We start from the raw sequence: 22,605 nt of genomic DNA, 5'->3' as shown, positions 1-22,605 counted from the left end.
TATAACCACTAGGCTTCCCGACCGCCCCAGAATATGACAAGAATAGTGATCACAATGAAACACACTAAAGGCAGGAAAACAATGTTTTAAGATCTTAATAGAAGTTGCCGCCGAAAAAAAATGAATACCCTTTTAACTTAAATATGCAAACCCTTTCAATAATCCATTGTATGATTTCGACAGTAAAATATACATGTAAATCCATATGATAAAGAGATGTTACAAGGTGTTCGCAAAAAGGTGCGAGTCCTGCCCTATCGGTGAGATCCGTCACAATCACATATTTGGCAATAACGTTTTCATGTCTTCATACTGTCGGCTTCTGTTGGTCCAATCAATTGTGTGTTCAAAATACGGTCCACCAGGTTCTTGACAATATATGAAAGAAAAACTTAAATACATATTAATGATGCGATAGAGGTAGCAATACTTTGTTTAACTTAGATTACTTCACAAGTATTGGGTTGAGGCACCAACAAAAATCGATTGAAAGTGTACATGCAAAAGCATTGTAATTTCATATTAACAAAACACTTTGAATGTACCCATAATATATATCCCTTTCTAGACAGTCTTTCGTAATAGTGTCGTAACTGCTTTCGGGCGTCCAGTGCGACCCTAATACAGTTACTAAATGTATTGCCGTTCCTGGTCCATATGGTCAATTACGCCAGACATCGCCACTCGATCGCCTTGTCCGCCGCGGCTCGGCTCCGTGTAGGAGTGATTGGTCTAACGACACTTACTCCAAGTTGTCTCTATCAGCATTCAAACACGCATAATAAAGAAACGCAACACCAGTTTTATACTCACATAGTTTTACTTACTCTCAGCCCATCTGTCAATGCAGGACAGGATCAGACCGGCAAGACTAGTCACTAACTGGTAGAAACTTAGAACGATCGGGATTCGACTCGATCGATAGCAAACCGCGCTCTCCTCTCCTAATGTTGAAGGTATCATTTTATAGTGTTCGGGCCTGGCCTGTACCTTTACCAAGCACCACCACCGCCACAATTAAGCATCACCACCAGAAAGCATTACATCAACAAGCACCTTCACCAAGCACCACAATCGCCACTATAAAGCATCATCACCAGAAAGCACTACACCACCCAGCACCTTCACCAAGCACCACCATCGCCACTATCAAGCATCATCACCAGAAAGGACTACATCAACAAGCACCTTTACCAAGCACCACCATCGCCACTATCAAGCATCACCACCAGAAAGCACTACATCAACCAGCACCTTCACCAAGCACCACCACCGCCACTATCAAGCATCATCACTAGAAAGCGCTACATCAACCAGCACCTTCACCAAGCACCACCATCGCCACTATCAAGCATCATCACCAGAAAGCGCTACATCAACAAGCACCTTCACCAAGCACCACCACCGCCCCCATCAAGCATCACCACCAGAAAGCGCTACATCAACCAGCACCTTCACCAAGCACCAACATCGCCTCTATCAAGCATCACCACCAGAAAGCACTACATCAACCAGCACCTTCACCAAGCACCACCACCGCCCCCATCAAGCATCACCACCAGAAAGCACTACATCAGCAAGCACCTTCACCAAGCACCACCACCGCTGCTATCAAGCATCACCACCAGAAAGCACTACATCAACCAGCACCTTCACCAAGCACCACCACCGCCCCCATCAAGCATCACCACCAGAAAGCACTACATCAGCAAGCACCTTCACCAAGCACCACCACCGCTGCTATCAAGCATCACCACCAGAAAGCACTACATCAACCAGCACTATCACCAAGCACCACCACCGCCCCCATCAAGCATCACCACCAGAAAGCACTACATCAACCAGCACCTTCACCAAGCACCACCATCGCCTCTATCAAGCATCACCACCAGAAAGCATTCCATCAACCAGCACTATCACCAAGCACCACCACCATAAAGCATCATCACCAGAAAGCACCACACCACCCAGCACCTTCACCAAGCACCACCATCGCCACTATCAAGCATCACCAACAAAAAGCACTCCATCAACCAGCACCTTCACCAAGCACCACCACCCCCACCATCAAGCATCATCACCAGAAAGCACCACACCACCCAGCACCTTTACCAAGCACCACCACCCCCACCATCAAGCATCACCACCAGAAAGCACCACACCACCCAGCACCTTCACCAAGCACCACCACCGCCCCCATCAATTATCACCACCAGAAAGCACTGCATCAACCAACACCTTCACCAAGCACCACCACCGCTACTATCAAGCATCATCACCAGAAAGCACTGCATCAACCAGCACCTTCACCAAGCACCGCCACCGCCACCATCAAGCATCATCACCAGAAAGCACTACATCAACCAGCACCTTCACCAAGCACCACCACCGCCACTATCAAGCATCACCACCAGAAAGCGCTACATCAATCACCACCTTCACCAAGCACCACCATCGCCACTATCAAGCATCACCACCAGAAAGCATTCCATCAACCAGCACCTTCACCAAGCACCAACACCTTCAAGCATCATCACCAGAAAGCACCTTCACCAAGCACCAACATCGCCACTATCAAGCATCACCACCAGAAAGCACTCCATCAACCAGCACCTTCACCAAGCACCACCACCGCCACCATCAAGCATCATCACCAGAAAGCACCACACCACCCAGCACCTTCACCAAGCACCACCACCGCCCCCATCAAGTATCACCACCAGAAAGCATTCCATCAACCAGCACTATCACCAAGCACCACCACCATAAAGCATCATCACCAGAAAGCACCACACCACCCAGCACCTTCACCAAGCACCACCATCGCCACTATCAAGCATCACCAACAAAAAGCACTCCATCAACCAGCACCTTCACCAAGCACCACCACCCCCACCATCAAGCATCATCACCAGAAAGCACCACACCACCCAGCACCTTTACCAAGCACCACCACCCCCACCATCAAGCATCACCACCAGAAAGCACCACACCACCCAGCACCTTCACCAAGCACCACCACCGCCCCCATCAATTATCACCACCAGAAAGCACTGCATCAACCAACACCTTCACCAAGCACCACCACCGCTACTATCAAGCATCATCACCAGAAAGCACTACATCAACCAGCACCTTCACCAAGCACCGCCACCGCCACCATCAAGCATCATCACCAGAAAGCACTACATCAACCAGCACCTTCACCAAGCACCACCACCGCCACTATCAAGCATCACCACCAGAAAGCGCTACATCAATCACCACCTTCACCAAGCACCACCATCGCCACTATCAAGCATCACCACCAGAAAGCATTCCATCAACCAGCACCTTCACCAAGCACCAACACCTTCAAGCATCATCACCAGAAAGCACCTTCACCAAGCACCAACATCGCCACTATCAAGCATCACCACCAGAAAGCACTCCATCAACCAGCACCTTCACCAAGCACCACCACCGCCACCATCAAGCATCATCACCAGAAAGCACCACACCACCCAGCACCTTCACCAAGCACCACCACCGCCCCCATCAAGTATCACCACCAGAAAGCACTGCATCAACCAGCACCTTTACCAAGCACTACCATCGCCACTATCAAGCATCACCACCAGAAAGGACTACATCAACCAGCACCTTCACCAAGCACCACCACCGCTACTATCAAGCATCACCACCAGAAAGCACTACATCAACCAGCACCTTCACCAAGCACCACCTTCGCCACTATCAAGCATCATCACCAGAAAGCGCTACATCAACCAGCACCTTCACCAAGCACCACCACCGCCACTATCAAGCATCATCATCAGAAAGCGCTACATCAACCAGCACCTTCACCAAGCTCCACCATCGCCACTATCAAGCATCATCATCAGAAAGCATTCCATCAACCACCACTATCACCAAGCACCACCACCATCAAGCATCATCACCAGAAAGCACCACACCACCAAGCACCTTCACCAAGCACCACCATCGCCACTATCAAGCATCACCACCAGAAAGCACTCCATCAACCAGCACCTTCACCAAGCACCACCACCGCCAACATCAAGCATCATCACCAGAAAGCACTACACCACCCAGCACCTTCACCAAGCACCACCACCGCCCCCATCAAGTATCACCACCAGAAAGCACTACATCAACCAGCACCTTTACCTAGCACCACCATCGCCACTTTCAAGCATCACCACCTGAAAGCATTACATCAACCAGCACCTTCACCAAGCACCACCATCGCCACTATCAAACATCGCCACCAGAAAGCACGACAATACCACCAACCACCACAACCACCAAGCACCACCAATCACCACAACCCAGTACCAACAAAATGCGTCACAACCCAGGACCGCCATGGAACACCACCATCGCCATCACCACCATCACTATCAAGATGAACAACAACAAAGCACCAAAGCACCACCAACGACAATACCACCAACCACCACAACCACCAAGCATCCCAATCACCACCAATCGCCGCAGCCACCACCAAGCACCACGACCAGCACCAAGTATACCAACCACAACGACCACCACGCAACATCACTACCAAGCATCATAAACATGGCAACCGACACCAACCACCACAACAACCTGTCATCACAAAGCACAACAACCCTACAACCACTACCAAGCAAAAACGCATAAATGGGCTATTATTATCATTATTAAAAATGCATGACTATTACGATATGCTTCATCTGAGAACAGTTGATGTTAAGGCGGCACTTATCGAAGGTGACAGAAATGGTGCTCGTCACACGTACACAAAATAAATTCTCATAAATCTCGGAGAGATTGACCATCGGCATACAAGAACACCAAGCATTAACCACAAAGCATCACCACTGCAAGCACCGTAAGCGCCACCATCACCAAACACGTAGCACCATCTGCACAAACTGCACTACCACCAAACACCACAATCTAGCAGCACCATCAAGCACCGCAAAAAGACACCACCACAAACAACATCAAGCACTACCACCACCACACAACCACCAGCACGATCAACACCAAACAAAGCATCAACAACCACCGTAAAGTGCCAAAGCCACCACTACAAAGAAGCACCACCATCACCAAAAAAGAACATCAAACCATCACCAAGCACCACCACCACCATCAGTCTAGCATCGGAAGATGACCTACATTTTTATAAATAGTAATATAGTAATGCACGATAATTGTTCCTTTGCTTCAGATGAAACAAGCAGTCAAAGGTTGGCTTCCATTGGCTGATGAATTCCAAACATGGCGGCTGAGTCAGCGGCCAAGATCAGCGACTTCAAGGAACGTCTACACCTTCAACGACCGCCTAAAGTCCTTCAACTACACCAGATATGAACATTTTAAGCAGCATACTGACATGGATTATTATATTGCAGGTGTATTTAAATGTATTAAATATATAAAATACAGAATCGTTATTTTGAACAGCATATGTTTTCGTTTCAGCAAGTTGCATTGATGATTGGATTACATTATATATATTTTATAAAGGGCGCTGGATTGGGATCGGTTAACAGCCCATTCGAGTATGGAGCAGGTTAAACAATACTTTACCTGCTTCATACTTGGGAGATGATGTAGACTCACTTCAGTGTTTAGATCTTAACTGCAGTACATAACTAGGTCATGTGTACATAACGTTGTGTTGTTTGGCGTTGTCTGCCGTAGGACTTTGTTGACGGGCTATACGAGCGCCTGGTAAACATCTCGGAGGTGGAGCTTCCCCGTCAGGATAAAATCAGCTTCAAAGTACTCCGCTACACACAAGAAGCCTTTCGAGACGGGTATCAGTGGCGATTGTGAGTTGAAAACGGATATGTGATAGTTATATCAACATGCTTTGACTATAAGGATGAGTTTAAACAGATATTAGATTACCTGTCTTTGGAAAACAAACTTTTAACAGAGTTATGGTAACAACACTATGAATATGTCTTACAGCCGACCGACAAACACATAGCCATGCAAACATTGACGTATTGTATTCCCAGGAACGCGCCTAGCTGAGTTCTCCCTCTAAATTCAAGTCTATTGTTACTTCAAAGGAGTGACTTTGTATGAGACAACAGCGCAAATTGTAAATTGTTTTCCGTCTCTCTTAATGATATGCAATTACATATTCATAATATAAACGTTTAAGTAAGTTCAGTAATAGATTGAAATAATTGATGCTAAAAATGCACAATTTTAAAATTAGATAAGTTTGACGACATCACAAACGAGCTTACAAAAAGATATATAAAAGAAATGATAATTTAGACATGACATATCCACAGATACCATTGTAATGTCCCTATCCACCGAATGCATTGTCAACATAGCAGTATCAATTCCTTACAACGATCAAACGCACATACATTGATACGTATCGGATCCTAATGAGAAAAATAAAACAAATGTTTATCCGAATGGAGTAGGGCTGCAGGAGACCATGGTGTTGCATGACACCTTAGATATCTAGATTCAAACACATCTTTGTTCATATGGCAGAAGTGATACTAGCATATTCTAACATTTTAACATATTCTAACATAGTAAAATGTATAATGCATAGTATAATATTTTGTCTGCAAATTCATCCTGTACACAAGGGCAAATTAAATCTACTTCGGTGCACAGCACAAGACCTCAGTTACTGATTGTAGATCACCAGATTTCCGTATGGAGTCAGACGCGTTGCAATGAATGCTTTTCGGTATCAAATAGACATTCAATAAAGAGTAAATAAATCTATTTTACCCTTAAGGTGGCCTAAGTAATGATAATATTCTATAATAAAAGATGGTGATGCAAGATTTCCTGTTTCAGTTACGTCAACTTGAACCCCGTAAACTTCCTTGAGGGAGTTCAGAAGGATGTGACCCGGATGACAAGCACCCCAATGAACACAAGGGAAGATGTGGAGAACTACCTTCACAGATTGACCTTGCTGCCACAACAGGTAACTCAACAATAATAAGTTTGTAAACTCTTAGGCGAAAGAATTTATTCCAGCTTTTTTCTGGAATTTCAAATGGTGATAATAAATTCGGGTTAGGGTGTTCATGGCTTTTCAGTGATCCATTCATAGATTTTTCACAGCTAATTGCCCTTTGCGGCAAATGAAATCTGTTTTGGAGGATGATGAAGACGTTTTATATTTACAATGGAAGGTAGTGAATGCAATATAGCGAAAGAGAGAACAGTTCCTATCACTTGAACTGAAACATTTCTTATGACAGCTTTTGTCCTCCTGGTATGTAGTCATCATTTTCTTATATCCATATATTCACAAATATTTTTATTCTAAAATGCATTCATCTAGTATTTGGTCAACATACTATTTGGTCATTCGTCTGCTCAATGTTTTATCATAAGACATTCATTGACGAAACGCATACCTGGTTACAGATCGACACGCCCTAAAAGAGGGATGGCGTAACAACTCAATTAACAATATCCATATCGGGTGTGACACCATTTTGCGCAGATACAGAGGCGGTGCACTGAAGATACCAGATGATTGAGCCTTGGGGATGTTGTTCCAACGCCAGTAAGGTTTGACGGACACTCTTAGACCACTGACGATTGGGACACAAGATGGAGAGGTTTTTCGGTTGCCAGAGGTTTTCTTTTCGAAAACCACGAGGCGGGTACAAAAGGTGGAACAGGAGAGCGAAGACAAGGGAACTAACTCGGGGAGTCTTCCGTACCGCTAATAGCCAGCCAACACTATTGGCGCAAATGTAAAGCAAAGATTGGACCAATTGAGCTAGCGTTACAGCTGCAGGTTGATTCTAATCATGTCGTTGGCGTCTGATCCATCTCATTCCAAATATGTTCTATGTGGGGCAGCAGGCCATGGTAGTACTGCATTGTTATGCTGTCTCAAAAAAAGTATGTTACAACACATGCAACAAGTGATGCGGGAATTATCCTGAATTTGCACAAAGGCTAGAACTTGTCCAGATAGCGTAAGCAATTCAAATTGCCATTAACAATGATGAGTTTATACTCCCCTCTCCAAATTGCCGGCGTTGTGTAACGCAAGCGTCGCTAAAACATCCTGGATGCACGACGATTAGAGCTGCCCATATGAAACCTGGACTCATCTGTGAACAATATATTGTCCATGTCTTGTCTTCTGAACTTGAGAAGGAAGCTGTCTACACCAAGCTAGGGGTGCCTGAACATAGGGCATATTTCTTGACTTCCGTACCGGATCTTGCGCTCAATCACCGAGTTGCCTACGTTTCTACCTCTAATTGGTCTCAACCCAGGAGTAGTCCGAGCTGTTAATGTGGCAGTTTGGTATCAATATACTAGTATTCCTAGATGCACCAATCGACGTCACACCTGGACGACCAGCCCGTGGCATAATGTTTCCAAGGAGATTATATTATGTCTGGCAACTTCGTTGTGCTCCTGTTTGCAGCATACCCTAGGCGTGTTGACGTTGATTGTCAGCACGCCGCGACATCACTCAGGCGTTATTCACGGTTAAACGTATGTTTTAACGACCACCTGATAGATTTGTAAAACAGGTGTGTGAGTATCATGCACAAACAAACACGCAAACATCCTAATTATGCGCCTTTTTTTAACATGCACGTGCAAATTGTGAATCACAACCTTAATGTCGAGGAGATGTATTCATCAATATATTTTTTTAAAAATGCATGGTTTAATTTCAGAATAAATATATATTAATTGAACTTTAAATGAGTTACATTTTCCGTTGCTTAACAAAATATATTCCAGTTGTTTTCAATTGTTGTGTTACGTTTACACAGATATCTGAGATAAAAGAGAGTTTCCAGCAAGCCGTGCAAAATGGAACAAAGTACCACAATGCATCCATGGTACGCATAAAAGTAGACGGTAAAAATATACCATATATAGTTGTAGTTTAGAGGGCATGTACACAACTAGTCAGAACTCAGCACCTACTTATCAGACTATAATGGCGAGATCAACCCGACAGCTGCGGCAAAAGAATCGTATTATCGCGGTAGTGACGTATGGGTAGCCAGGGAGTATCAAGTGTGCTGGGCTACTGGGGAACACAGGGCACGGCTTTCATCCTGCCTCATACTCACATATTTCCTCCAGAAATGGAAAAGTTATATTGCACGATTTCACTGTAATACCTCATAACATATAGTTCGTGCTAAGGGTCGATTTTGAAAAAAATAGAGTTTATTTGTTTAACAGAATTTAAGTATATAAGCCGATATAAAACGACATTATATATGGTTACCAAGTGTAAAGCGATAGTCATGTGAACTAGCGACACTAGCGAATCAGTTCCAATATGGATTCTTCTTTATGACTTGTTGGATGAAGATGAGCCGAGTGGGATTCTATTCTGATTTTAGCCAGCCTTTATAACAGAGGAAAAATCACCACTAAAAGTTAGATACGGGCTTCACATGGTACTATATTGTGTCTGATATCAGAGGGAAATATGATTGATGTTGTGTCACTTCAGTTTCGGTTACCAGAGCAGTTTGACCAAGTTACCAATATCGCAGACAACAAGATGTCACCATTGTACAAACCCTTCATCAAAAGCGTGGAAAACAACACGATCGGCTTTAGTGATACAGAGAGGTATAGCACACGTCATGTAATCTGATGAGCAAATGAACCCCTATAAACCATGGGGAAGGGTGATATTATTTTATTCAACTAAATACAAATTGTGTTTTCTGTATGGCACAAGTTGACCTAAGTACATAAAAACCCAATGACCTACATGTATAAAGATAAATGAATGACCTCGTCTTCAATGTTATAGACGTCAAGTGTTGTGGTTTGTCATCAGTAATCTGAAGTGCTCTGTATGTGGACTAACGACCCACAAGTACTGGGATTCGAGGCAGAATAAAGCCCAAATGACCAACGTGAGACCTCTTGGAGTGTGTGTGAATGTATCTCGACGATAAAGTTGGTTGCCCTTGGAATTTGCAGCGGATGAAACAAAAACGTAGAATGTAATATTAACAATGTCTTCTTGTTCTGCTGACAGGCAAACAGTCATCGACAGAGCAACATCCGCCATTGCATCAGCTCTGGACAGCTTGAGGGATCTGAAATCGTATCTGACGAATGTATGTATACAACTATTTATGGCAATAATAGCGTAACCACTAGAGGACAGGATCTAATATCACCGTACACAAGTATACTAGAGTGTGGTAGAAACTATGTTATCAATGCAGTGACGGATGTTTGTATCCGAGGATATATGCTATAAAACATTTACCACCATTTTACTCTCATACCCTTCTCAGCTCTAGCAGCCTACTCATCCCAGTGTCAGCTAAGAGACTTGAGGGTGCCTTAATATTCAAGGGTTTCTTTTTAGAAGTATATCTAGCTCTATTTTTGCTTGTTGTCCTCTTTTCATTGCAAAAATAATGTTATCGTAATACTATTTATATATACATTAAATGCCATTATCTGTTGATGAAAAGTCAGTAAAGTAGCACATAAGACAGGGCGTAGTCCGAATACATTAGTGAAACATTATACTAACATTTTTTTTATGTTTATGTAAGTAAATAGAAAATGTCTAGTGTTTCACAGCGATGTAATTCACAATATCTACTTATCTACATACATATGATACCATTGGCAGAGTACATACATGTACGGTTCAATGTATGACTGTCACTATGCATGTAAACTGGACTACACGACTCGTTCTGGTATCGGCGTCAGTTCATTACACAACGGCGGGGAGTACTACAAGGCGTGCATGAAGGCGTACCTCTCACTGGACACCACCCCAGAGGACGTCCATGAGACGGGGAAGAGGGAGGTTGCTCGGATAGAACAACTCATGATGAAGGTAAATCTGCATTGAGACTTAAATCTTCATGGGGTGGGTACATTTGCATGGAGGAGGTAAATCTTCATTGAGGGGTAAATCATCATGGAGGAGGTAAATCATCATGGAGGAGGTAAATCTTCATGAAGGAGGTAAATCTTGATGGAGGAGGTAATTCTTCATGGAGGGGTAAATTATAATGGAGGAGGTACATCATCATGGAGGAGGTAAATCTTCATGAAGGAGGTAAATCTTCATGGAGGAGGTAAATCTCCATGGAGGAGGTTAATCTCGATGGAGGGGTAAATCTCCATGGAGAGGTAAATCATCATGGAGGAGGCAAATGACTATGAAGGAGGTAAATCTTCATGGGGGAAGTAAATCACCGTGGAGGGGTAAATGGTCATGCAGGGAAAATCATCGTGGAGGAGGTAAATTTTCATGGAGGGATAAATTTACACGGAGGAGGTAAATCTTGATGGAGGAGGTAAATCTTCATGGGGGAAGTAAATCACCGTGGAGGGGTAAATGATCATGCAGGGAAAATCATCGTGGAGGAGGTAAATCTTCATGGAGGAGGTAAATCTTCATGGAGGGATACATTTACATGGAGACGGTAAATCTTCATGGAGGAGGTAAATCTTGATAGAGGAGGTAAATCATCATGGATGGGGTTAATCTTCATGGATGAGGTAAATCTTCATGGAGGGATAAATGTACATGGAGGAGGTAAATCTTGACGAGGAGGCAAATGTTGATGGAGGAGGTAAATCTTAATGGGGAGGGTAAATCGTCATGTTTGGGTAACTGTTCCGGGAATTTGGATGACTAGATAGTTCTTTAGTTACAGATGCGAAACCAGATATGAGCCTTAACTTTATGTATTTTTGTGGCAGACCAATTGTTTTTGTTTCAATGGCCTGAAGCATAAAAAATGCAACAATGATTTTTTTTGTGGCAGACCATTTGTTTTTATTTCAACGGAATGAGGCATAAAACTGCAACAATGTATTTTTGTGGCAGACCATCTGTTTTGATTTCAACGGCCTGAAGCATAATTATTTTTGTCAAGTATATTCTTGGAAATCTATTATTACTGGTAAATGAGTGTTTGAAGACACAAGTTTGATACATAACGCAAAGCTATTGCAACAGCTAGATTTAGGAGGCGTCACTCAACTTTACAAAATGTATTTGGTCGATTTTCACAACGTTGCCCAAAACAGATCACAATGTGCATCACCTCTGATTTACCAGTTATGACACACTGTATCCCCTGAACTGTTGTAATTTTATTTACTTATTATCACAATTTGGTGATTAGACATACATGTGTCAACAATTTCTTTTGATGTAGTAGTGTTCTTCTTCAAGATAATAACCAAACAGGGCTACAACCTCTCCATCAGGGAATACTTCACTGTCGTCATGAATCAGTCCCAATATTTCTACAACACAGGGGTAAAACAATTATGTTATTTATAAAATGTGTAAGAAGACGCTTATATTCTATGCCACAGGTATCAGACGATATTTAGTTTCCACAACACATGTCTCATATAACCCAGGGCCCAGATTCCCATCGTTTCCTTGGACATGTACTAACGTTACAAATGTCATTTGCGGAACCGCGGAAGGAAGACGATGAAAAAGATAATGCTATTCCATCCGGGGACACGAGATACTATTTGGAGATTAAAATATAATATCGCGTCTTCCCTTATACATAACTGGACATGGTATAATATCACAAGACGTCGGTTCATTTACGCTGTGGTTGAAACTGATGTAATAAGTAGACGCCTTCGACGCGATAACACAATGTGGCACTGACTGCCCTTGATATGTGTCTCAATGAATGAGTCATCATTATAGGGAAATTCATCTGCAATCTTACAAACCACGCCTTCGTTTAAGGGAGAACTACTGGAGGCCTACAGGCAGATCATCAGAGATGTCGATCCTACCCTCACCAAACTTTTCAAAGACTTGCCAGGCCTTTCCATCATGTGAGTAGAGGTTGTCAGTAGGGAGTTAGTGAATGAGCTGGGTTTTAGGCCGCTTTGAGCAATATTCCGGCCAGATCAAGCCGAGGTCATCAGAAATGGGCTTCACACATTGTAACCATGTGGGAAATCGAACCTGGACCTTCGGTGGATCGTCCGAACACTTTAACCAAAAGGCTAACCACCGCCCCAAGGTTGTAGAACAGGAAGAACATATCAGCATGTATGTGTCCTGGATATTCACAGAGAACCCAGCAGGGGTCAGATGAGGTGTCAGATATTCAGTTATGGACTTTATGGAATATATTCTGAAAACCCGATGCGGTGTCACAACAAGCCTGTTATGTCACATTCACTTGGCGACCCAGATATATTGAATACAGGGAGGAGGAGGGTTTATTTGACAGACTCTTAAGCCAGGACTTTTATTCACACTCTCTTACTCGTGGTGGACAATTTCTCGCCAATGGGATAGTGTCCGGCTACCTACCTCGGACTCTCTCTCACCCCAGACCTTGTTTCACATGACAGAGCCATGATGTAGCGTGGATATTGCTGACTGCTGCGTATAACAAGTAGAGAAGAGTTCAGAAGTCGGAAAAGGTCGTTTAATATTCAAAAATGATATATATCTTCAATCAATTTGATACATTTCAGCGTGGTGGCGAGGGCGAATGATGGGCCACAAGGCTCGTATTCTACGGGGACTGCTGACGGCCGTACACCAGGAACTTTTACGGCAAACGTTCTGAGACCTGGAGATATGTAAGATATGACCTGTTTATACATCATTGCAGTCAGGGTGTGATCTGTACAACACTCATTATTATGGTATAATATAACTGAAATAGCAACATGTTAAATTCACGACTTAATGAATACATGGTTAGTCTGATTTTGTAGACATTGTAGTTTCTTCTTTTTTCTTCTACATATTTGGTTGTAAGTTGTACGTTTTTCTTGATCTCTCTCAACTCCTCTCTCAATCATGTTATATTGCAGTTTTGTCGTCAGGATCTCGTGTTATTTTTGTATGAATTTTCAGACCAAAATTCGGCTTGATGGCACTAACATTGCATGAAGCAAGCCCCGGTCATCATTTACAGGTAATGGTCTATCAACTGCTAAAACCACTGCCAACTTTTACAATAAATGGCATCTCAATGAGCTGACACACATCTGCCAAAATGCATACGTAAAAATTATTCAAAAGCTGGCACACCTCTGTCAACATTTACAAGTAATTATACTTCTAATTTTGCCAACATTAGTAATGATATTTTCATGAGCTGGCGCAAGTAATTCTGTCAACAATTACAGGTATTAGTATATCTATACACTGGTACAAAGAGGTTATCACGCGAGTGTGTTTGGGGATGGTAAATATCCTGCATTAGGAATAAACATTGTATTTAGCGAGCCTTGGCGAGCTAAATACATAGTGTTTATTCCTAATACAGGATATTTACCATCCCCAAACACACAAGCGTGATAACCTCTTTATCATATAATGTCATTCTTTAATTCTGTGCTTCAAAATCGCTTTCCCTCTCTCACAAACATTACCGAAACATTGCGAGTTTTCCTGGAATGCGCGCATTAATATTTATTACGTCACAGGGTAAGTGATGTGTCAGTCGGACAGTGACAGTAGCCAATATAGTTCAAACTGAAATCTGTTTCTTATACAGTGGCGAAGCAACATATACGCAAAACAACAATTGTTTTTAATTGCCTTTCGCGGCAATCCATCGGTCTGTCCGCTAGAGTAACTGCCCTTTGACAAAGGGAAGCTACTCTAACCCTAGTCTATGAGACGTCACGGCCACGGTCAGACGTTGTTGACAGTCGGTCTGTCCTGTCATTACAATAAGAAGTGTAGTCAGATGTACACACAGCGACAAAACGAAACAAGGTAACAATTCAAACATATTTCCGCCAAATCCAACTATTTTAATTTGTGGAGGAGGTTTCAAGCCGCAGAGGTCTACAAGCACAGATATGGCTACTGATCCCGCTTGGCTAGGCCTCGTGCCCTCGCCAAATTGTTTCGAAATTTATATCTCCAAAGTTGACAAAACTTATAAAATGCCTTAGCTACGTCACAGTTAGACACAGATTTTCAGTATATTAGACTGTTCTTTTGATAATGATAGCAACTATCCCTGTAGTTTATCCAGATTCCCGATGGTTAATTCTGACTCGATCGCCGAATGACAAGGGCGACGCCATGTTTGTTTATAAACAGTGAAAGTAGTCCCTACTTGACCTTTGATATTTGCATCTCTATCCGCATATGACCCCAACGGATATCGTTTTTATCCGTTGGCTTTATCCTGCCGAGAAACCTACCCATTATATGATAAATACATTTACATGTATTGGTATCTGTATAAACTGACACACTTTTGTCAACATTTACAAGCTAGCGGTATATAATAGGGTAATATATAGGGAATCAAAAGTACTTTGTTGCATTGTGTTCTATGATGCCATTGACAGAGTGTGTCTTCTAGATAAGAAGGACGCGAAAATAAAGATACTGAAGAAGGAAGAACGTTATGTAAGTAATCCCACATAGGGTTGATATAAATGATATCCTGTCAAAAGAAACCTATTTTACAGCAGGTCTTCCTCAACGTTCCGTATTAGCACCATTTGTATTCGTAGTATACACTTTTGTAAACCATATTGCAGATGGATTGAAATGATGGACAAGAATATTGGCAAACCGTTTACCGTTGGCAGCAGACATAAATACATCGAGAAGCTAAATTAAGAATAATCTCCCTACTGTGAATACATAAACAAGAAACTGTATTGTGTCATTAACCTCCAAACAGGAAACGCAAATGAAATAAACCTGTTTTGTCTCAACCAGCTGCCTCACACTACAGGTTTACACTGTCAAGGCCACAAGTACATGTAAACATCCCCATATGTATTGTTCAGAAAAAGAAATTGTCGATGAAAGTGACATGACAAGTAATGCCACAAATAGACCAGTGTGTTAACCAAGGAAGAAAACTGCCCCAACCGATCATCTTGCTTCAAAACCTGAATACATGTCCATTCTATTTTACTGGATTCCAAAGCTCCACTAAAATCCGTAGTGGGAGATATTGCTGGGTCCAGCAAATATACCACCAAATCCCTGTATCAAAAACTAACCAAAATCATCAATACAATCACGAAATTATAATCGCAGAAAGTATTTGAGATCAGTGAGTTAATACCATGTAGAGTGTAAAAACATCAAATGATTTGCTTGAGCGTTTTCAGAGGAGAACCAAGTTTAAATATGTTGATTTGATTTTTCAACTTTGTACACTATCCTACACGGCAATATCCATGGGGCATATTATACTAAATGGGATGACCATAGATATAGTTACACCTTCTAAGTTTAGGACAATTGGTCAAATATGAAAGCTAATTTCAAATTTACCGAGAAAACATTCCGTGAAATTATTGCGCTTATATAGCGACGTGCATGTACGTGTGTGTGTGTGTGTGTGTGTGTGTGTGTGTGTGTGTGTGTGTGTGTGTGTGTGTGTGTGTGTGTGTGTGTGTGTGTGTGTGTGTGTGCGTGTGTGTGTGCGTGGCTGCTTGTACTAGTCCGGACTGATGCCGAGTTATAGTGCTAGCTCACTGAGATACAATGCCTCAGTTTTACATGAATATCAAACTCAGACACTGTATACTGACAACGAGCCGACCAGTCCTTGTTTTATCCCCTTAAAGCCGAGCGCCAGGCGGGGTAACAACAAGTACCATCTTTTAACGTCTTTTGGTATGACGTGGCCGGGGATCGAACCCCGGACTTTCCGCTCTCTGGGCGGACGCTCTACCACTAGACCACGGAGGCGGTTCATAGACAAGAAGTAGGCACATCCATGAACATCGATTGTGCTCTCCTCCTTGCTGATCTGTTTGATCAGCAGCCATAACACTCAGAATTTCCCCCGGAATTGTCAAAATCAAAACAAAGGAATTTCGACAAAAGGACTAACTTTAGCCCTAGGTATACTGAACAACAAAAGTTCCTGTGATATTGAATAAAATTTAATGCAAAGTTATGTTTTTTACCAAATCTGAAACAATATCGATTTGCAACAGATAAAAGACTCCTGAAAGTGTTCAAATGGTTTACTTTGCCATACTGACTTCAGAAAATGCGTGATTTCATAAAAAACATGAACATGCCAAATTGTCAATTTACAATTCAATAGCGTGTGTGTCCACCTCTGGTTGCGATGCAATCAACACATCTTCGTCTCATGGAATGTACCAGGCGTCGCACAAAGTCCTGTGATATCTGCTGGAGCATGTTTCGAAGCGGCGATCCATCTCATCCCACATGTGCTGGTGAGAGATCAGGGGAGCAAGCAGGCCAGGGGATGACGTTTAGAATCCTGAACAAGTCGAGCAATATGAGGCCGGGCGTTGTCATGTTGAAAGGTAATGCCTCGGCCATGACGACGCAAAAACGGTAGAACAACAGGATCGATGATCTCGTCGCGGTAGCGCTGTCCATTGAGATTTCCCTCTACCACTATCAAACGGGTCCTCTGTCTTGCTGTAATCCCACCCCATACCATAACGCTGCCGCCCCCGAACCGATCTTCTTCCATGACACAATGATTGACGTAACGTTCACCTCGACGTCGGTACACTCGAATCTGTCCATCGCTGTGGCTGAGGTGAAAACGAGACTCGCCAGTGAATAGAACTTCTCCCCACTGCATGGCCGTCCAGGGTAGACACTGTCTGCAACACTGTAGACGTGCTTGACGGTGGTTTCCTGTCAAAATGGGACGTCTGGCGGGTCTTCTGGCGACAATCCCTGCACATCTGAGGCGACGACATACGGTTTGTGTAGATATTCGTCGACGGCCAGGGAGGCTTCTTGCAGTCACTGTTGCTGGCTGGAATCGATTTTGTAGGTGTGTTGTTCGAATCCAGTTGTCTTGTCGATTATTGGTTACGCGTGACCTGCCACTCCGAGGATGATCTCTGTGTGTTGCAGCTGGGACAGAGAACATATATGTTTAAGCCATTTGGATGGTTGTAATACTACCGCTATCCAGTGTGCAAGAGTGTGATTTACATCTTGGACAGAGAACAGATTGTGTTAAGTCATTAGGACGGTTGTAATACTACCACTGTCCACTGTGGAAGAGTGTGTCTTACAGCTGAGACAGAGAACAGATTGTGTTAAGTCATTAGGACGGTTGTAATGCTACAACTGTCCATTGTGGAAGAGTGTGTCTTACAGCTGGGACAGAGATCAGATTGTGTTAAGTCATTAGGACGGTTGTAATACTACCACTGTCCACTGTGAGAAAGAGTGTGATTTACAGCTGGGACAGAGAACAAATTTGTTTAACCATTAGGACGGTTGTAATACTACCACTGTCCACTGTGAGAAAGAGTGTGTGTTACAGCTGGGACAGAGAACAGGCCATCCAGTATTTCCTCAACTACACAGCCTTCACCTACGCTACAGCTGCGACTGAGATTGACCGCTACATCACCTGGCCAGGGCAGGCCCTCACCTACAAGATAGGCGAACTGAAGATCCTGGAGCTGAGGAAACGGGCAGAGCAAAGACTTGGTAGGAGGAGTTTGTTGAGAATCTTGAATTCAGTTTTATACGACTTTTTGAGCTGAGTAATTTCCATTATTACGACCAGTTTTTTCACTGGAACAAGGACAGTAAGGGTGATATTTGTGTTATATGTCATCCTGAAGTGTTTGGTTGCTGCAAATATTTAGAGGACTATTTACTCATAGACCTCGTATAAGAACGTAATTGAGAAGGTGTGTTCTGCACACGAGATGGCGTTTTACACGCGGAAGGATACTAGGATATCCTAGCGCTCGTCTGGCTTACATTTGGGGAAGCCGATACGTTTTGTAAATATGGGTAATAACAAAAATGACCCAATCGACATTTGGTATTATGGATAATATGTCCCTCTTGAATTAAGCGTGTATTATGTGTAAAGGTTAATTTCACTCGTATCATGTCCTCTGAAATTCCTCGTAGTCATTCTCTTATTACACACGCGGTACTACTTGAACAGATATTAAAACAAACTTTTGTGTATTAACTTGTGCATGGAATTTGTTTGGTTGATACCCGAACTGTTACCTTTCCAGTTCTACATTTGATTCATTCATAGGTTTGATCACAAACGTACACAATATTCATTATCATGACAATGGGGCTCATTGACACAAAATGAAACAAGACAAATGCTGACCTACTGTACTTTGGTTGGTTTAAGGTAGAATACATGAGCGTGTCTCTCTGCGTGTCACACCTGTCGCAGCGCACACTAAGCCAGGAATCAGACAGGAAGTGGCAATTGCAAGTGAACCGTGGCATCACATCTACGCTGTGCCACCTATAGCCTTTACCAATGCATGTGTATATCTCACAGATAATTGTCTCTCTTGGGTTACTCAAGCTGCACCCATTCAATATTGGTTAAATATTTAAATCATTTGAACAGCAAATGTTTAAAATACAAAAATATATGTTTCCAGGGAATCAGTTTAACGTCCGGGATTTTCACGCTGTTATTCTTGAGAACGGGAGGATGCCTCTGAATGTCGTGGAGGAAATTGTCGACGATTGGCTGGAGAACTACGTTCCCATGACAACGGAAACACCCACTGTCTGCAGTAGTGCTGAGTCGCATGGGAGAGTGCTGTCTCTGGTTCTTGCGGCACTGTTCTTGCCAGTCATACTCTGCAGTAACTTCTGAATGTTTCAGAAGTAAACTAATCAGATAATCGTTTTTTCTGTACATAATTTACATAGCTGCAACTTCAAATACATACCACACCAATTGCTTCACATTTCCTGAATCACTGGCTTGTGTCCATTTGCAATGTTAATTTCGAACGTAGATACGATTTGCGCATTAATTTTATGAGGATTAAACAACATTAGTCTTACGTTTCTGGTTTCACCAGTCTCCAACCTCGAAACATTATTTAATGAACTCTTTAATTGACTCTTCAATTTACTTGTATTAGGTCCAATGTCTCAAATATGTTAGACAGTTTTCCGCTTATAAATATATTGCTATATAAAATAACCCTCATTTAATCGTGCCGTGTATTAATATTTTGACGAAAATATTCTCTTTTATTTACAAAGTCAAACACTCGCAATGAAATACAGAAAGCTATTATAAAATGTAAATACAAGAGAACAACCAGACTCGATCATCCGCCGAAAGAGATTCTACCTGGCGTAAAGGGCAAAATAGCTGTGGAAATTATGTGAATGGACCTCTGTAAATCAGTAAATGTAACTATCGCTCCTATCTCCTCCTCTATTGAATGACTACATCATCAAGTACTTGTAACGTATTCAGAAACATACAGTGTTCTGCAACCAAAGTTTCAGCAGGTATCATGCCTATCCTAAACATAATTAGAAAAGGGAAGATCTGGATGTTAGTATATCATGACGAAGACGAATTGATGCCTATCGTGGGGTAGGCGTGTATGGCAATATGTTTGCTGGCACGGCATATTGGAATTATGTGTACAATTCATGATTAGTGTACTGAGCAAGGGGAAGGTAGGGGAATTCATCATCCGTACACTACCTGATGTGTGCATGACAAATATATGGATGTTTGCTTTGTTTTTTTTCTAAAAAGGTTGGACAACAGATACGGCAATTCTTATTGATATTTGATAGGGCTTCTTAGACGAATCACATATAACTGAAAAAACTAAAATTAATAAAACGCTTGTCAGGGAGGCATGTATTTTTTAGCTTCCTATAGATCTATTTTGAGTACTTGTATTTTTATCCTACAATGTCTGCAGACAGATATTTGTGTTCTATATTCTGGTACTACAATAAAAGTGAACATGATATGGCAATTTGTGATTTGATTTTTAATACATGTGGTTTAATAGGTGTACTAGTCGATTATGTGAGTTGAACAGCATTTCAGTCATGTCACGGCATGGCTGTTTAATGTGGGAGGAAGGTCTGAAGTGACGCAGGTCTTAGACGTTTCCCTTTTGGTGAAATCGACGAGAATGTGTGGTGCTGACGCAAATAGAAACATAATCAGAGCGAATCTGGGAATCGAATCCACAAGGTTTCTGGCGTGCCCAAGGGGCGCAACTCTGTACAGCGAGATGAATGGGACACCCGTGCCCCAGTAATAATAATAGTAGTGGTAGCTGTAGGGGTAGTAGTGGGTTGTGGTGGGAAGTGGTTGTTGTAGTGGGAATGGAAGTGGTGGGCGTTTTCGTGGCAGTAGTTCCTGACACGCCAACCAAACACTACACGTTGACTTGCAGTGGCTGAGAGGCCATCCGTACCGTTGATTGCGTATGTTATGTGTAGGGTAAAATACGTCCGACGGTTTTTATGAGATTTGAAACCCCCATTCGAGGTTTTATCCTGAGGGTGATAGTTTTTAATCTAATATAACACAGAGGGGGTAATTTATCTCACTCTCATAAACTGAATGAAAAATATGAAACAACGTTTATCTACAATTTTATTTCAAACACCCTTTCTATGAACCTTAAGAAACGGAAGTAAAATATATCTTGCTGATATACATGTACTCAAAAAAACGATTTTTAAAAGCATTGTGATTTATGCATGTATGTGTGTTTGTGTGTGTGTTTGTGTTTGTGTTTGTGTTTGTGTGTGTGTGCGAGCGTGCGTGCGTGCGTGCGTGCGTGCGTGTGTGTGTGTGTGTGTGTGTGTGTGTGTGTGATATTGGTGGAGGAGTATTTTGTGTGTTAAAACGAGGGGAATTAAATTATGCCACAGCCTGGATTTTATAAATAATATATATTCAAATATAAATATGAGTATGTATGTTTAAACGTGCACTCCATGCAGGATCATACTCCAATGAATTGAAGGTCAATTGCTAAAAATTCTTGTTTCACTATTTTGATCCTCGAGGGATGTAGCGTAACATGATTTCATGTTTACACTGACAGCCAAAAAACAACCTGCTGTATCGCTGAAAAAAATAGTTCCACAAAAAGAGAGGTGACATGAGCGTATGTATGCTCAACGTCCTTTACAAGAAGGTCGTTTGTTAACAAGAAATGAATTCAAATATTATCATCCTTGGTGTGAGACAGGTCTGTTAAGAGCTACCTCAATAAGTCAGTAACAATGACAGCTCGTCGTAATACATTTACATCAAGTACAAGACGTCATAATGGCCGACACGACAAACGTTCCGTGAGTGATATCCGTATGGGTAAATCAATCCGTGGCGGTTATATGTGTTATTCATCATTGATCAGTTCGCCGATTACTGAAAGTAGATTATAAAGATGTGTCAAGTAGATACTGAGAAAAAATATAGATTACTGGAAACTGTCACTATGAGTCTGGACACGATCGAGTCGATACTACTAGTGGATGTGCATTTCTACGTTTTGCCCAGTAGGATGGGCCAAAGGGAGGATATAAGTGAACGATCATGCAGGCAAACCTTCCTACGTTTCTCAATGTTTGCTAAAACGCCGAGATCAAGATTAAAGCGTCTGCATCGTCAGAAACAAAGCATTTGTATGTTTTTGTGAAAGAGAATTCCAAGGGGTTTCTCCATGAAGTTGTTAGTAGTCCGTCAGTGTTTACCTCATTTCAAGAATACAGTCTTGTGAACGTCAAATTGAGTTGATCGTACGCTTATGAACATCACTTTCGATGTCATGTGTCTGGCCTCTCTTCCAATGGAA

General features: G+C 42.3%; 2 protein-coding genes and 1 long non-coding RNA gene across 4 annotated transcripts; all 3 read left to right on the top strand.

Annotated features, from left to right (window-relative positions):
• The first annotated feature begins 205 nt into the window (after positions 1-205).
• On the top strand, positions 206-4,412 carry LOC124125480 (mucin-5AC-like). The gene is made up of 2 exons (XM_048391109.1): positions 206-260; positions 1,318-4,412. Exons 1-2 carry the CDS (start codon positions 206-208, stop codon positions 4,410-4,412), a joined length of 3,150 nt encoding a protein of 1,049 aa, XP_048247066.1.
• A 1,251-nt stretch (positions 4,413-5,663) lies between these two features.
• On the top strand, positions 5,664-8,875 carry LOC125377422. The gene is made up of 3 exons (XR_007219575.1): positions 5,664-5,828; positions 6,838-6,970; positions 8,802-8,875. It is a non-coding gene; the product is annotated as an uncharacterized LOC125377422 (long non-coding RNA).
• Positions 8,876-9,517: 642 nt separating this feature from the next.
• Positions 9,518-14,110, top strand: LOC124150220. 2 transcript variants are annotated; one of them, XM_048391372.1, is made up of 7 exons: positions 9,518-9,621; positions 10,040-10,121; positions 10,703-10,864; positions 12,218-12,304; positions 12,719-12,852; positions 13,507-13,614; positions 13,895-14,110. In XM_048391372.1, exons 1-7 carry the CDS (start codon positions 9,551-9,553, stop codon positions 14,019-14,021), a joined length of 771 nt encoding a protein of 256 aa, XP_048247329.1. In that variant the 5' UTR covers positions 9,518-9,550; the 3' UTR covers positions 14,022-14,110. The 2 variants fall into 2 exon arrangements, with proteins under 2 accessions (XP_048247329.1, XP_048247330.1); XM_048391373.1 differs by having other exon boundaries at positions 12,761-12,852; positions 13,895-14,107.
• Positions 14,111-22,605: the final 8,495 nt, after the last annotated feature.

Source organism: Haliotis rufescens, unplaced genomic scaffold, assembly GCF_023055435.1.
Source record: "Haliotis rufescens isolate VD_foot unplaced genomic scaffold, xgHalRufe1.0.p SCAF_9, whole genome shotgun sequence".
NCBI classification, from domain to species: domain Eukaryota; kingdom Metazoa; phylum Mollusca; class Gastropoda; order Lepetellida; family Haliotidae; genus Haliotis; species Haliotis rufescens.
Note: the sequence above shows the minus strand (reverse complement) of the source record. Positions and strands in the feature narration are given on the sequence as shown.

Bases quoted from the DNA above. Each gene is read 5' to 3' on its own strand.
- LOC124150220 (XM_048391372.1), top strand. From the start codon at position 9,551: ATGTCACCATTGTACAAACCCTTCATCAAAAGCGTGGAAAACAACACG. The intron at 10,865-12,217 runs GTAAATCTGCAT...TTCTTCTTCAAG, and splicing joins TAGAACAACTCATGATGAAG to ATAATAACCAAACAGGGCTA. The intron at 13,615-13,894 runs GTAAGATATGAC...ATGAATTTTCAG, and splicing joins GTTCTGAGACCTGGAGATAT to ACCAAAATTCGGCTTGATGG.
- LOC124125480 (XM_048391109.1), top strand. From the start codon at position 206: ATGATAAAGAGATGTTACAAGGTGTTCGCAAAAAGGTGCGAGTCCTGC. The intron at 261-1,317 runs GTGAGATCCGTC...TACATCAACCAG, and splicing joins GTGCGAGTCCTGCCCTATCG to CACCTTCACCAAGCACCACC.